The sequence below is a fragment of the Pteropus vampyrus genome, unplaced genomic scaffold (assembly GCF_000151845.1).
Source record: "Pteropus vampyrus isolate Shadow unplaced genomic scaffold, Pvam_2.0 Scaffold113, whole genome shotgun sequence".
In the NCBI taxonomy this organism is placed as follows: domain Eukaryota; kingdom Metazoa; phylum Chordata; class Mammalia; order Chiroptera; family Pteropodidae; genus Pteropus; species Pteropus vampyrus.
This window is the reverse complement of record NW_011888894.1, coordinates 5,006,421-5,021,724: the sequence shown is the minus strand read 5'-3', so window position 1 is coordinate 5,021,724 and position 15,304 is coordinate 5,006,421. Positions and strand designations below refer to the sequence as shown.

Here is a 15,304-nt window from a genome sequence, read left to right as displayed (position 1 = left end):
AAACAAGAATTAAACTGAAGTTACTTGGTGTGATTTATTTTTTTGATTCTCAACAAAATGTTAAACCTTGTAGGCAGATTTCCGAACAGAGAAAAGAGGTCTATGCAATTATTTTCTTATCCCTGAAATCACATGAACAGCACTTTCCTGCCTCATTTATAATAAATCTTTAGTGAGTTAATCCCATTGCTCCAGTAATTCCACAGCCAACACTTTACTGAACATTTATCCATTCAGAGAAAAGAAACATGGAATAATCATGAGACCTCTGACACTCACCCCAATTGTGGCTTCTTAAAATAGGGGTACTCTGTGTAGGTTTTCACTGCTTAAAATGTTATAAAATAGGGCTCCTGAGAGCAGCCATTATCACATATTGGTTAACATCACAGATTTTAAAATCCCAGTTGCATTGGAGCCATGAAAAAAAAGCTTTCATCTGTAAAATCTAGTTTCCCTTTGTTATTAAAATAAATGAAGCCATTAAACAAAATATATGCATATAATAGTCTAGTCTATCATTTGGCATCATCAAAATGATAGAATTTTGCATTTTCAAAATTCAGTGCTGCTATTTTAGAAGGTTTGAGGTAAGGTACAAATACCAATGTGTTGGCGTTTCTCAAATTTAATGACTTATGACATATTTTCTCTTTAGCTTGCTTATTTATACATTTATCTGGACCTCCTTAAAAAGTAGAATTCTGTTTAAGAAGGCTAAACAAAACAATAGCATCCCCCCTCTCCCAAATCCTGTGATGGAATGAATTAATTGTAACTATTGATGAGCTGATACTGTGAATGTGCTGGAATTGCAATAATTTCCAAATATGTTATTTCCGAAGGTTTGTTTTTAATTACAGTGGCACTTGGTTGGCATGCAAAGGCGAGTTCTCACTTTTGATCTATCCTAGCTGGAGCCCAGGCCAAAAGATTCTCTGCTCCCTTTTCTCGAGAGCACACTTTTCTGCCAAATGTGGCACTCATCCTCTGCCAAGGAAGGTGGGCGAATTGCCACTTCTGACTCTCAGCCACCAAAAGACAAAGGCTCTCAACACCCCTGAGTCCAGTGAGCCAGAGTGGGCCTCACACCTTGAAGGTTCCAGATTATTGATTTTTTTCCCCCCAGAGACTATATAATATGGAATATTTTCTCAGTGCCTCTGTCTGTCCCCTAGGGTGGTTTAGGCACTTACAGGAGTGTGTGAACCCTTGAAGGCCACTGGAGGGTCATTTAAGTGTCCTTACTCATCTCTCTGAGGTCTGAGCACATCTATACTGTCAGTCTTGCCTCCTTTATCTTGCTTTTTTAGTGTTTTATTTTTTACACCCTTTTGGTAAGAACATAGTAATTATTTATTTACTTCCTTGAAGCTCAAATAAATTCAAGAGAGGTTGTAGCTGTGTGTAAAAGATCTGATAGGAAAAACAATCTCTTTCCCTTTTAGCAGAACCAGCTATATGATTTGTGGAGAATGTGTACATTCTCCACATAAACTGTGCAAATTGAAAATGCAGGGCTTCTAAAAAAATTATGAAGAATTTCAAAATGGCAACAGCAGCACATTAAACCAGATGTGGGGCTCTTCTATGAGGGGGGCCCTGTGTGCCTTGTGTGATTGCATTTGAAGCTGGCTCTGCCTTTAGGTATTCTGGAGATGAGTGTATCCAAATAAAGAGGATTATGAGAAAACATTAAAACCAAGGGGGGAAAGCCTAATTTAACACTAGAAAAATAATTACAAGAAATGCCTAGTCAGATATTCTTCCCTACAAATTGAGGAGGAAAATATATATATTTATGCTAGATATATATATATTTATGCTAGAGACATGCCAGGTACTATGCTAAGCAATTTGATGTATGTTGTCTTATTCGACCGCCACCAGTTTTTGTCATCCTCATTTTACCGATGAGGAAGCTGAGGATCAGAGGACTGAAATGTGTTGATGAGAGTCACACAGTTAGTATGAGTTCTTGGACTTAAGCTTCAGTTATCTAACTAAATTGATACACTTAACTGTACCTTTTGGAATCAATAACTCTTAATATGTTTTCCTTTAGATTTGTCGTTTGTCAATGTGTAACCACATCACTGAAGCAGAAATGGACTTAATGATCACCCTTCTGGCCTACACAGGTTGTGACTTTTCACATAGGCCTAAGTTCTCTGAGAAAGTGACTTATGAAAGGAAAAAATGGGGCCCCTTGCATATGTAATTAGCAATTTTATGTCATACATGAAATGGCACAGAAAGACACACTATATAAAACAAAACTAAGTCTAGTTGTTTCCGAGAGGAACAAACTACCCTGTCATGGGGTAAGGATATTTTTTGCCTAAAGCGTATTTTAAATGCCACTATGTAATACTTTTTAGCATTACCAGTTAAATTACTTATATAAGTTTTGTTTGAAATGATGACAGCCAATTTGAAAGGTGTTCTGCTTTGTTTGGTTGTATTTTGAGTTCTTCCTTTCACCCTAGGTATAGAGCAGTGCACATTTTCACGCATCAAAACAAAGGTCAGGTCCATCAACTCATGGTAGGTTTCTGACAGACATGAGTACGGCTTTTTATTTTATCATTAACAAGATAAACTTGAGCTTCAGAAGTAGGAGGCCTGGGCTTTCGCCTAAGAGCCACAACGTCCTGGCCCCATATCCTGCCATATGTCACTCTGAGTTTTGTTTTAACTTCAAAAGAATGAAGTCAGAATTACCTGTCCTTTCAACCTTGCCAAGTAATTGTAAGGTTTGTATTTGGCAAAATGTAATAAAAGTTCTTTAAAAAGGTAAAGTGTTATACAAATATAAAGAATATAAGGGATCATCCAAACTCAAATTAAAAAAAAAAAAAAAAAAAGGCCCCAAACTGGCCTTTGAGTTACTTTGATTGAATACCTTTATTTCTGCCAATTTTGTCTTATAATCTTGCCGGTGACAGGTCTGGCTCTTTCTCCCACTTATCTAAGAGGTTCCATGAGTATCTGTGAGATCTATGAGAACTCCAGCGAAACAGTTCATAACCATGCTAACACATCCCTGTCCAGTTAGATTGGACAACTGAGAAAGCATAATTTAGGAAACAAATCCTGGAGATATGCCCAAATTTTGACTAAGACCCTTCCCTCTTCTATAATCTACTCTGGAGACAGACAGTGAATTCACATCAGTAAATGCTTTGGGGAGTTAAAAGGGGTTTGCTTAAGAAGGTTCATAAAGATAAAGGTAATCTTATTACTAAAACAATTTAAAGTTTTTAGGTTTTTTTCTTAAGAGGAAATTCTCTTTAGTTTGATCGCACGATAAAGCTTTTGTTGTTAACCAAGATAAAATATAGTGCTGAATAATCTCTTAAAAATTGAAGTGTATGTTACAGAGAATAGAGATAATTAAATAGCTTAGACTACAATGAGTAAAGGGAAAAGAGTTTTCATGAAAATTAGCTTAGTAAAGGTAAATTGCATTTGAATCTTAACTTCAAATCTGGGTGCTCTGCTATTTGGCATATGTTGAATTGATAATGCCTGTGTGTTAAAGAATTCTGATTGTTTCTTTTGCCTCTCTCACAGCTTATAAAAATGCAAGCAGACCCACCTAATGAATATTAATAGGAATGATGTCTAGATAACACATAAACCCCCTGGATCTGTGGACTTTGGATGGAGTAGTCAGAGCGGATTTCTGTGGCTTTATTTCATACCAAATTTACATACTTTTAAAGAATAAATATCATCTTAATATTTTAATATCAATATTCCAAAGTGGAGATTTTAATGAAATAAAAAGCTTAATTTTCCTTCCCTGAACATTATATTCACCAAGGTCTGCATTTTAACAGGAAACTGTTAGCTAAAAAAGAAATTAACTTAATCCCTCTTCATTAAGTTCCAGTCTTTTTTTGTTACTTAGAGACAAGTAATAATTATACCCGCAGCAATGCAAAGCATGTTTTACACTTTGTTATACAAAAGAACTGCAGTTGTTAAGGTGACAGCAAAAGAAAATGAGAACATTGATAAATACTGATATATTTTTTTCTTCAATCCTCTCTGACTCTTGAAAGTAAATTTCACTCAGGTGTCTGAGCGGCATTTTAATTTATTAAGAGCAAAAAATCTACACAAGTGATTTTAGAAAATGTCAATCAACTAGCTAAACAATATTTTCCCAGCTTAGGTTATAAACACAACAGCTAAGTGGGTGGAAGAGATCTAAAACGACTATGCATCCCAGTTCTTTTAGAATGCCTAAAAGGTGGGCATTTCGAGTTGTTGTTTTTTGGACAGAACTTTTAGCAAGTACACAGTAAATCTCAGAAGTGTATATTATTTAAAGCACATGCTCTCACTCCTCTCTCTCTCTCTCTCTCTGGCATTGTGAAAAGACTTTTTAAATTTTAGCTGTACAAAGGGGGGAAATCATTAAAATGTAGTTTGTACCATTACATTCCCTTATTTGTCATCTTTATGGCTGTTCTATAGTTTTCATTGCACCTTTAATGGTAAGCTTGGTCAGGAGAGGTGAGCGGGAATGTGAACATACTTGGCTGCGGGTGCCGCTGACAGTGTCTGCTAGCTGGGCTTCAATCCACGTCCCTGTAGATTTTAATGTCCCCACAGACTGCTGGCAGCCTGCTTCCAGCTGTGGCAGGCATGATGCAGTGAATTGCTTTTGAATGTTCTTTACTCAAATAGGCAGTAATTACAAGCTTAAAGAGGTTTAGTGGTCCAGTAAACTACATAATCACCCCTGAATTAGCCCGGGCTCATCAGTTGCAGTCCAGCAAGCTCGAGTCTGCTGTTTGTATGCAGCCTTGATCACATAGCAACCTGATCAGCAGGTGTGGAACAGCCAGAGTCCCCCATAAACACAACTGTCTACTGGGGACAATGATCTCTAATGAGATGAGGCTACACCATCACTGTAATTTAAGTAGGAAAATTAGCACTAGAGAATGAGTACCAGTTCCAGTGGTCTTTAGTCATATTAGGAGCAGCACGGATTCTCCATCTCTCTCTCCCTATCTCTAGCTTTCTCTCCTTCTCAAAAAATCTTCTCACCAAATGTACTGTTTTTGCTTCTAACTTATGGATACTTTATTCTGTACACAAGAATTTTTCCTGAATATTTAATGATGGACAGGGCATCTGTAAAGGCAATAGTAATTACTGTCAACAAACTCATTGCAAAATGGTCTCATTGTATTTCATCTTCCCTGTATTTTCTCTTAATGGTCTCAAAACCTTTTCACTTTGATTTTTAAAGTGGAAAAGTGTTCTTCGAGTTGGGGATAGGTCACTTTTTAGCTGGCATATTCTCTGAAATAGTGATTGTGGGTTGTATGTAATTTGGAAAAGATCCTTACTTTACTGGAGTTTGCCACATAAATCAGTCATGAACTTTCTTTTCAGAAAAGTGGTCTTGTATGATGTGTCCTTGTTTTGTTTTATTTGTAAAAGTGAACTTCTTGGGGAAGAGCCTGTATGTCAAAAACAGTCTTCTTTATCCTTTATTTGGTCCTGTGCTAGGTCCTGTAAGACAGAGATCTTAAATTTCATTATATTGCAGTTGGAGAGTGAAGGAAACTTTTGTAATAAGTAAGCCCAACAACAACATAGGGTGGATTATGGAGAAACTAAGGGAGAATTATACATGCTCACAAAGACAAACCATAGCACCAATTAAGAGCATGGGATATTTGGATAAGAGCATGGGATATTTGGGGTCAAATCCCAGTTCTCTCCTACTTGCAAGTAACTTAGACTCTTTGCCTCAGTTTCCTCATCTGTAACATAAAGGTAAAAACATTTATTATTTCAGAGTCTTGTTGTAAAAATTAAATGAGTGAATATATAAAGCACTGAGTGAATATATAAAGCACTTATAAAGTACTGAGAACTTTGCCTGACACAGGGTATAAATGTTAGTTAAAGAAAGTAAATAAAATCTGTACTGTTTGAGGATTTGTGAAACTGAGAGAGAAGAATGAACAATTATTGAAATGCAGCTGCTAGTTTTCTGATGTTTCTCTAAAGTCATCTACTTATAAATGCTAGTTGAGGCATTCGAAGCATTTCTAACTTCAACAGCACTCATTCATTCAGACAACAAATATTTATTGGGCACAGGACTGGGCTAGTTGCATTGAAAATGGGAATAGGATTCGTGCTTTTATTAGTATTCTACTACATTGAAATGGTTCCAAATGTAATTTAAGTAATATTTGATTAAGAATCACATAAGAAATGAAAGTAATTAGCAAAACGAAAACAAAAACAAAAACAAAAAAACAAAAACCAATCCACAATTTATTTCAAAGCAGACAATTTAAGGCATATTGTGTGTCGTTGGATGGAATAGCAGGTGTTTGTTTCTATGACTCTTAAAGACTGTTCTTGTATATAGCCTACCATCATTTCTGTATTTATAACAATGCTACAAGCACTAATAAAGTGATGGATGTATTAGTTTCTATTTTTTGTATCTTGTAGCAAAATTTACTGTTGCTTCCATGAACAGAACTGAGTTGTAGGTGTAAAAGACATACAAACACGTATATTAAAATAATAGCTTTTTCATAAAATGAGTAGTAATCATCATATATATTCATGATTAATTTATCAAGAATGAGTGGGATTTCTCCTCCCATCATTTAAAAAACAAAATAGTTTGGAAGTGAGTTTTCCCAAATTGTATGTTACCACCAAGTTTCAAATCCCAGCTCTACTACTTACCAGCTATGCGAACAGCTGTTTGTCTTTTCTGCGCCCAAGTTTCCTCATCTATAAAATGAGTATCACAGTTGTGCCTACCCTATAAAATTTTGTGAGGATCGAATGAGTTAACACATGTGAAGTAGTTGGAATAATGCCTGATTTCTTAATACATGTGACCATTATGACTTCTACCCCCATTACTAATACTACCAAGCTGAGATTGATGAAGTCTCTTTGGCTGGATGCTGGAGGGAGAATGTGAGGTGAAGTTCTGGTTAACTAACTTTCACCCTAGAGCTCCACCCCCACCTCTGGCCGTTTACCTCCAGGGTTGGTGTGTAGGAGAATAGCGACTCTGTCCTGGATCAAGGCTGTTAGAACTGCAGAGAGACATTTAGTCACTGCTCACCACAATTAATATTTTGTTCATGCTCTACTATAATATGTTTTTGGTTTTAAAATGTTTATCTCATAAAGGGAATGAAGGAATAGCAAAGAAACATCAATAGCAGTGTAGACAAATGGAGAAAGGGGAGGGCAAACCTGGTCCTAGAACTGAGTAGCTGTGAGCCCTTGTGCATGCGTTCTGCCCTAGCCAAGCCTCAGCTTCCTCATCTGTGAAATGGAGCTGAGCCCAGTCCCTACTCATGGAGGTCATCATGAGTACATGAGACGATGCAGGTAATATGTTGGTCCTACCGACAGAGTTCAAACAATCTATCATTTCAAAAGATTCAAAGAGGACACGAAAGTGAAGCACGAGTTTTCTCCCCCATTCACACCCCAACCCCCCTACGCCTCCCACCCTGTTTTTCTTAGTGGCCTTTTTGTGTTTCCTTTTCTAGCTATGGTCTCCTACTAAGAGAATCAATATCCAGGGAGTTCATTAATAATCATAACCATTCAAAATAATTTTAGCACTCTTCATGAATTTTAATACTTCTAAGAGGAGGATGTAAGTAATTGCTAATTTAGAGTCAGAATTTTGTCTTTAATGCATATACTTAAAAATACTCCTGTAACTGTAACATATATATGTATGTATGTAGTAAAGGATAGACCTAAAACATTGTTATTATTATAGAATTGCAAGCAACTTAAAAAATCCCCAATACAAAGGACTATGAAATCCCTTCATATAAATATTTGTCTTTTTTATTTAGTGTTTTTACTTCATATTTAGTTGATATTTATAAGGAATTAAAAGATCAGGTAGGTGAGACAGACAAGGCATTGTAGTATTGGCCTATTTTAATTGACGATGAAATAATCTTTTCACCGCTGTATATTATAAAGATAGTCTCGTTAACACAAAAGTAAAGACGCTATGAAATATTACCCAGTGTTCAGCTTTTCCTTCCACACTGATGTCATTTTCATGCAATAAGATCAAGTTTAGAGATTCCTACCTACTTCCCTACCTGCACCACCTCCACTAGCAACTTCTTAGAACCACTGCAAGATATACAAGAAATCGGAGGGATTGTCTAGAAAATGGCTTGACTAGGCTGCAGAAAAAAAGTAAGTGCCGAACAATCAATAGGGCGCATTGAGTCTGAGCGACTAGGAAATCTGGGAGCATTGGTGGAGAATTAAGAAAGCAGGTCGAAATCCTGTGACTTCACTGATGAAACTCCAAACGTGTTTGGCTTTTTAGCCAGTACGGACACCACGGTTCTCTGGATACCAGCGTGTGTGTGGATGCAGAACTCAGCTACTATGCATTCAGGCTATGTTCTTCGACTGCATGGTGCACTGCTTTTGTAATGCAAATGGGAGGCACAAAGTGTCTCTTTGATAATGTGCAGTCAGAAGACAAAAAAGCATTCACTGAAACAGTAAAACTAATTCATAAAGCTGAAAGACAATAGGGAAGCATTATGGATTTTTTTAAAAGGAAAAAGTATCCTAGATCAATGTAATTGTCACAGTGTAAGCTATTCATAGTCAATGCATTCGGGGAAAATGGCAGCAAGTTTATTTAAAGTGGGAGAAGTTTTTAGAGGAAAAAAATTTATGTTATGCTAAACTAATATAAATATATTTGGTTAACAAGTTTCTGTTTATGCTCTTAGACGTCACATGTATAGCTGGTTGTTTTTAATCTAGAGTCGCAATATTCCCCTAGTGACAAAAACTCAGTGGAAGTTTTAAAAGAACACAGAAAGCTAATGGTTAAAAGCCATATGGTAGAATTTTTTTTTTTTTTTTTTTAAAGGGAGTATCTCTCCATCACATACCAGAGTTTAGCTCAAGGTCAACTTATATTAATGCATTAAACTTAGCTGTGGAGGAGGCACAGGGCCGGAGGAAAAAGGATAAAAGAAGTTCCGAAATTGTTCTTCCAACATATTCAGCCAAGCAACAGAACATTGCCTTGATAAGGGTTATATTGGACAGTTGCCATAATTCCTCCTGTTAGATCAGCTCCCCCGGTACCTATTCCCATACCTTTTAAAGTATAGCATGTAACATTTTGCTTGAAAATTGCTTCCACCTCTATTGCTTTGTTATAGCTGTTTTGCAGTTTCGGTATAGAGGCAGTTCTGTGTCACAAGAAATTACTAATCTGAGGCTTGAGAAGGGGCAGCGTAGCCTTCCATTATCTCACCAGCGAGCTCTGTACAGGATTATTTTCAAATTTTCTACTGCCATTACAATGTGCTGTTAGAGTGGGCAAGGCAGTGAGGGAGGGAACGTTATTGAAACTTGGTTACCAGGGTAGATAAGATAAAGTTCATCACTGTCTTGGCATCCACATTTGCAGTCGGGTGGAAAATTTGATGAAAGGAGTACATTTGGTCAAGGATATCGTTAAGATATAAGGCTGGACATTTTCCATCTGTGTGTACTGAAGAGTTTCTCTTTTCCCATTGATGCTCATCTGAAAGAGTCTGCTTGATTGTTTAAATAAATACGTTTTCTTCCAATGTATTGTAAACTTGTAAATACTAGACAACCAACATCAGAAACTCCTCCTCCCATCCCAATCCCAAAGAATAAAATTGGAATTGTGCAGAGATAACTTTCTTTAGAAAGTCGTCATTTTCTTTCTGTCACTTTCTATTCTTTGGGGCTGGTAAAATGACAGTTCAGACTTAACTTTTACATAAGCTATTTTTAGATTTTTTTCAGACATTCTTTATTTCTATTACACAAGGCATACATTCCAGGAATTATTTTTTTCTTTGGGGGTTATTAAGCAATCACTGCTATCCTGGGTCATTATTAGAAGTCGAATTGGAGATCTAGAAACACGTGAAGAGTGGCAAACAGTTTATATTTCAGCAAGAGACTTAAACTGGAAAGGAGAAGTCAGGGTGTTGATGATTGAAATAATGATGACCATTGTATGAGTTATTTCCTTTAGCTGGGGTTCCACTGCCCACAAGCGACTTCTTTTCCCTTTGAGTCCAGCATCTCTTCTCTCCCCAGCAGGCCAGCCTAATACATGTGTGCAGGTTTAATGCTGGAAGGGAGGGTCAGCTTTACCCATACATAATCACTGTTTTATGGCTTTCACTCATTCCTGAGGTGTTAATGCAGATCAAATGGGAAACACTCGAGAAAGAACCCTTGCAGCTACTGCACTGCCTAGCTCTCCCGGCTCAATCGTTAATTCTTATTGTAAGATCTAAAGGTAATTTTGTTTGCTCTCTTAATGCGTTGCAGTTCTCCCAGTGGCCCTTGCATATCCTTTCTCAAATTCCCATCTTGATCAATTGTTTGCAAATAATTAAGCTTTTAAGAGATAATGGCATGAGGCTAATGTACACAACAAAGGAGAGGTCTCCTGCCACTGTCTATTGGACTGGTCAAATTTGCTTTGATATCCCAAAGTGATTAGGTTGATTGCTATATCTGGCAAGTGCAATCAGTCTTTCCTTCACAAGAACCTACTGGTCTCTCTTAAACTAGTAATCTTGCCATTGAGGTGCAATAATAGCAAAGGTGTATAGGAGATTGGCAAGGGGTGGCCTATACCCTTAGTTGCAATGGTTTGGAATGAATTTCTCGTTTTCTTCCTTAAAATGGCACTTTTCTTTATCCCTTGAAAAATGACATCTACCTTCACCCATCTTAAGGCCTCATTAGCCCTGGGCAGAATGCAACAGGACTTTGAATGTTTTTATAGTAGCCTTGCCTGCAGCATGTTAGGTTTTTGTCAAATTATTTAAAAAAAAAAAAAAGTCTACAAAAGAATATCTCACACTGGTCACAAAAAGCTTATCTAGTGATGATGCATAGGAGTTAAAATATTTGAACACATAGGATTTCAGTTAAAAATCTAACTTCTTTGTGGATTTTTGTCTGACTGTGGATTAAATACCTGAAGTCATGGTTTTCGTGTGATTCTAGCAATTACAGATTTTTTTTTTTTCAGGGAATTGAAAGTTTGCAGGACACCAAGGCCAAAAACTATGAGAAAGAAAAAAACCATTCAATTGACCTACCATAGACATGAGTTTAGATATTTTGTTGATACCCTTTTCCCCTCTTAATGATGACCAGATTATTGTGACATTTAATTTCATCCAGGCTCATTCATTTCTATTAAAAAAAATATCCTGAATAACTGAAAATTGTTTAATGGAGATAGAGTGCTGGGTCGCCATAGCTTGAGGCTGCCTTGCAATTATGCTGCATGAAATTAGACACAGTTTGTTCCAATTACTTAAAATCAGATCACATGAAAAGTGACAGAGGGAGAAAAAGGGTAGAACTTTTACATTTTATGATAGTTAAATTATGAAATCAGAAACTGCATGATATGAAAAAAAAACCAATCTAAATTTACACTGAAATTTTGAGGGCCATATGATTGCTCTTTGAAGTTGTAATGATTCAGGTAATTTTAATGATCCAAAGAGAATTTTCCTGACACCACCAGCATAAATAAAATGTGAATTCCATTTGCTCTATAAGAATGGATCTAAAACTTGCTCACAAACAGGCATGCAAAAATACTCTTGAAAACACAGCACAAATAAATGACTGTGACAATTTTCAATTTTCAAAGTAACTAAAAGTAAATGGCATAAACATTAATTTTTATCCAGTTCTGGTCATAATATTATAATAGACACAACTAACGAGACAGAGCAAAGGTGTTGCCATCCAGCTGTAGTGAAGAGAGATTGCCGACATATTTAGTAATTCTCTTGAAAATCACTGAAAGAGATTTCCTTAGGATCTGCAAAACAGTAAGCAAATTACAGAAAACATTATAGATTGGCAAACAACTTGTGTATATCAGTCTACGACTTTATATAACAAATACAGTAAGTCCTCACTTAATGTTTTCTCAATAGATTCTTAGACTTTAATCAAAATAATATATACCGTAACCAGTTTTACTCTAGGCTAATGAAATAATCAAGAGTTACTTTCTTACAGAATCTCATCAACATTATAACGAAATGACATTGAATGAAACTTTATTTAGTGGCCTGCTGTATTGCCAAAAGCTGGATAACATTTGCATATTCCAAAACCAGGCTTATATTCTGTAAGAATTGCTAACCTCGGTAACCTTTAACTTTGATGGCTCTTAGAACTTCAGATGACAAAATTGAGGATTAGAAAAGTTATCCCTTGTTCAAATCTCATAGTGAGTAGCAGCTTAATTTATATAATCTAATGGGGTCTTGTATGCCTATGTATAGCTCTTCAGCTAGTGTAGACATAGAACTACTATATATCATACCTAATTCAGTATTCTATTCATAAACTAAGAGATTCATTTGGTTTGTATTGTATGGCGAGGCTTTATGCAGTGGGAGTTCTGTTTTAAATCTAGAGTAGCGGATGGCTCTTAGCTCAGTATCCAATCATGAGATTTTGCCTGTGATGACTGGCATCATATTGAGTAGGGAGATTGTCGCCTATGATCTTAGCCTATTATGAGGTTTATATTCTTCTATTTGAAAAGAGTGGGTCGACATCACTTTTAGGAATAAAGTAAGGAACATAGTGTTGTGGATCTCAAATTAGATTGTTTATAGCTCTTTGGGGCTTTGAAAATTTTTTATTATACATTTTAACGTTACATCTACGTGGTGAATATCTGTGTATTATTGGCAAGTCATAGCCATTCCTTTATTCCACAAATGTTTACTGATTTTCTATTATGCTGGTCAGGGATTTGAGGATGATGAACAAAAAGGACAAGGGCTTTGGAGCTGCTAAATGAGTGGGAAGAGACACCAATAAGGAAACAAGTAATCAGAACGAGTGCTTCTGAGAGCAATGCCTATTATTGGGGGAAAAAGAAAAGACTGATGAGAGAGTGATAAGGTGGGCTGGTGGAGAGTGGGCTAGGTAAGGCCTGCCATTTGAGTTGAGATGTGAAAGTGACATTGTCACAGGAGCCTGAGTGGTATGGACAAGGTCGGCATGTTGGAAGAATGGAAAGGAAGATTGTGTGGCTGGGCAGAGCGGTGGGAAGGGGGTGAGGAGAAGGTCACGAAGTCTGAGAGGTGGGCAGGGCTGGACAGTGGTGGGCCTTGTTGCAAGCCATGGTAAGCAGTCTGGAGGTTTTCGAGCTGGACCCGTGCATAGAGATTATTAAAGATGTCTGTCACATTTCTTGTTCACAGTGAGTCTTAGACACAGGAAGGGAAGCAGGACAATCACTGAGTTGTGTGGCTGCTAACCATGCCTTCTCTGGTCAGTTTCCTCACCTGTAAAACAGGAGGGACAATGGATTCCATTTATGTTCCTCAAAGGGATATAATGGGGATTAATTACCATCCTGTCCATAATATACTTGGAGCTCTTTAGAGAAAGGCACTATATTCCATGAAAGCAAAGCCTTATTCTAATTGTGTATTTATTGATTAAGTGACAATCAAAGACAATCCTTATGGGAAAAATTGCTACATCTCTGCTCTCCACAAAGGAATCTCATGTGCATAGATATAGGACATATTAAACTTACATATAAGAGCTTTAAAGTGGTCATTAATGAACCTTCTTAGCACCTAATCAGGTATTATTAATGAAATTAAAAGCTATGTTAATTAACATTCAATAGACCAGAATTTAGTTTCCAGTGACACAGATAGTTAAATAGAGAGTAAGGGATGCCCTTTCTCACTCATAAGAGAATAGACAGTTGACTATCAGAACATTTTTTACCTTGGGAGAATTTATTGGGATGCGGTGTTTCAAACTAGCCAGGGTCTCTGCAGATGAAAACCGTGTCCTCAGCAGCTCTCGCAGGCTTTAGAAATGTATATTTCAGATTTAGATATAGTTGACTATTGAGTGAAAAATATTTGTACCAAAACTAATTTCAGTAGGATTCTAAACATTCTTACAAAAAGGTATGGATTCCATTTTATTATCTAATCCTATAATACTTTTCATCCTATTTTATGGGGAACATAGCTGGGCTTATTTGTAGCACACAAAATATGCTGGTCTTTGACCTCATATTGGCCTACATTCAGAATCCCAGCATGTGTTGACATTCAGATATGGAAACGAACTTTGGTTGAATTTTGTTTGTGCTTTTCAGAAGAGCTAAAATGAATAGTGGTTTAAAAATGCGCCTACTTTAATTTTGATATTTGCAGTAATATGATGTTTGGAGAGAGAATGTCATACCAACAAAGTGCTTAACTACTAGGGATCACAGCTGAAACTTTTGGTCCAAATGGTTCAGCTTTAGAAATCTATGGTTCTAATAAAAATATTACATCAAGGTGGTACATTTTTATATGGTCAAAAGGGCTGGTCTTTATTATAATCCTGTGAAGTACAGTAAAGACCACACTGAACTTCCTGTGTTTGCAACAAATAAACCTGTTAAAGGATAAACTCAGTATCAAGGTTCTGCAAGAATCCTAAGTAGCTATTTATACACTTCACTAATCTTTGTAATTGGCCTGTCTTTTACTGCCATTAATTAGATGATGTAGTATTCCATTAATAAGGGTGACACACCTCAGCATTTTTACCTTTAATTATAGACTTCACTAGACACTTAGGTTATTGACAAAATAGCCTAAAAATTGACTGATGTACACATCTCTCTCTTTATTTATTTATTTTTTACAGAGCATATCTGTTTATTTTTGAATTCCTAGCCCCTACTGTTGACCTGACATGTGATATGCGCTACCTTATCTGTCCAAAGTATATGAACATACACCTAAGGTTTTTGTTCTCTTTCAGCACCCTTACCCTTCTGAAGAACAGAAAAAGCAGTTGGCACAAGACACGGGACTCACCATCCTTCAAGTGAACAATTGGTAAGTAATTTGGCTTTGCGTTTATGTACAATCTGCTTCCTCCTCTGGCAACCTGCAGCTAATGTTTTGCATTAAGAAGACACACCCAGTTGTTGCTATTTTTCCTGGTGGCTTGTTGATCCAAAGGTGAGAACAAACTGTAGAATGATAGATGAGAGCTCTTGATAGTATGGAAAAGAAAATGATGTATTGCTTTCCACCTTCTTTATGAACTGGCAACTTTTAGGCATAGTACATGTCAGTGTTGAATTCACGTTCACTGTGGTTCTGTAAATGTATCTCTCTCTATGGCTTTTTTGCCTCCTTCAGGATAATGGATAGAA

The 15,304-nt window shown here is 36.7% G+C and overlaps 1 protein-coding gene across 2 annotated transcripts in view; it reads left to right on the top strand.

The window, feature by feature from the left end:
* The window catches only part of MEIS1 (Meis homeobox 1), a 135,089-nt gene that overhangs the window by 93,276 nt on the left and 26,509 nt on the right, over positions 1 to 15,304 (top strand). For both annotated transcript variants that reach the window (XM_011365609.2, XM_023533844.1), the window contains exon 9: positions 14,905 to 14,981. In XM_011365609.2, coding sequence (XP_011363911.1) covers positions 14,905 to 14,981 — 77 coding nt within the window. The remainder of the gene's footprint in view (positions 1 to 14,904; positions 14,982 to 15,304) is intronic.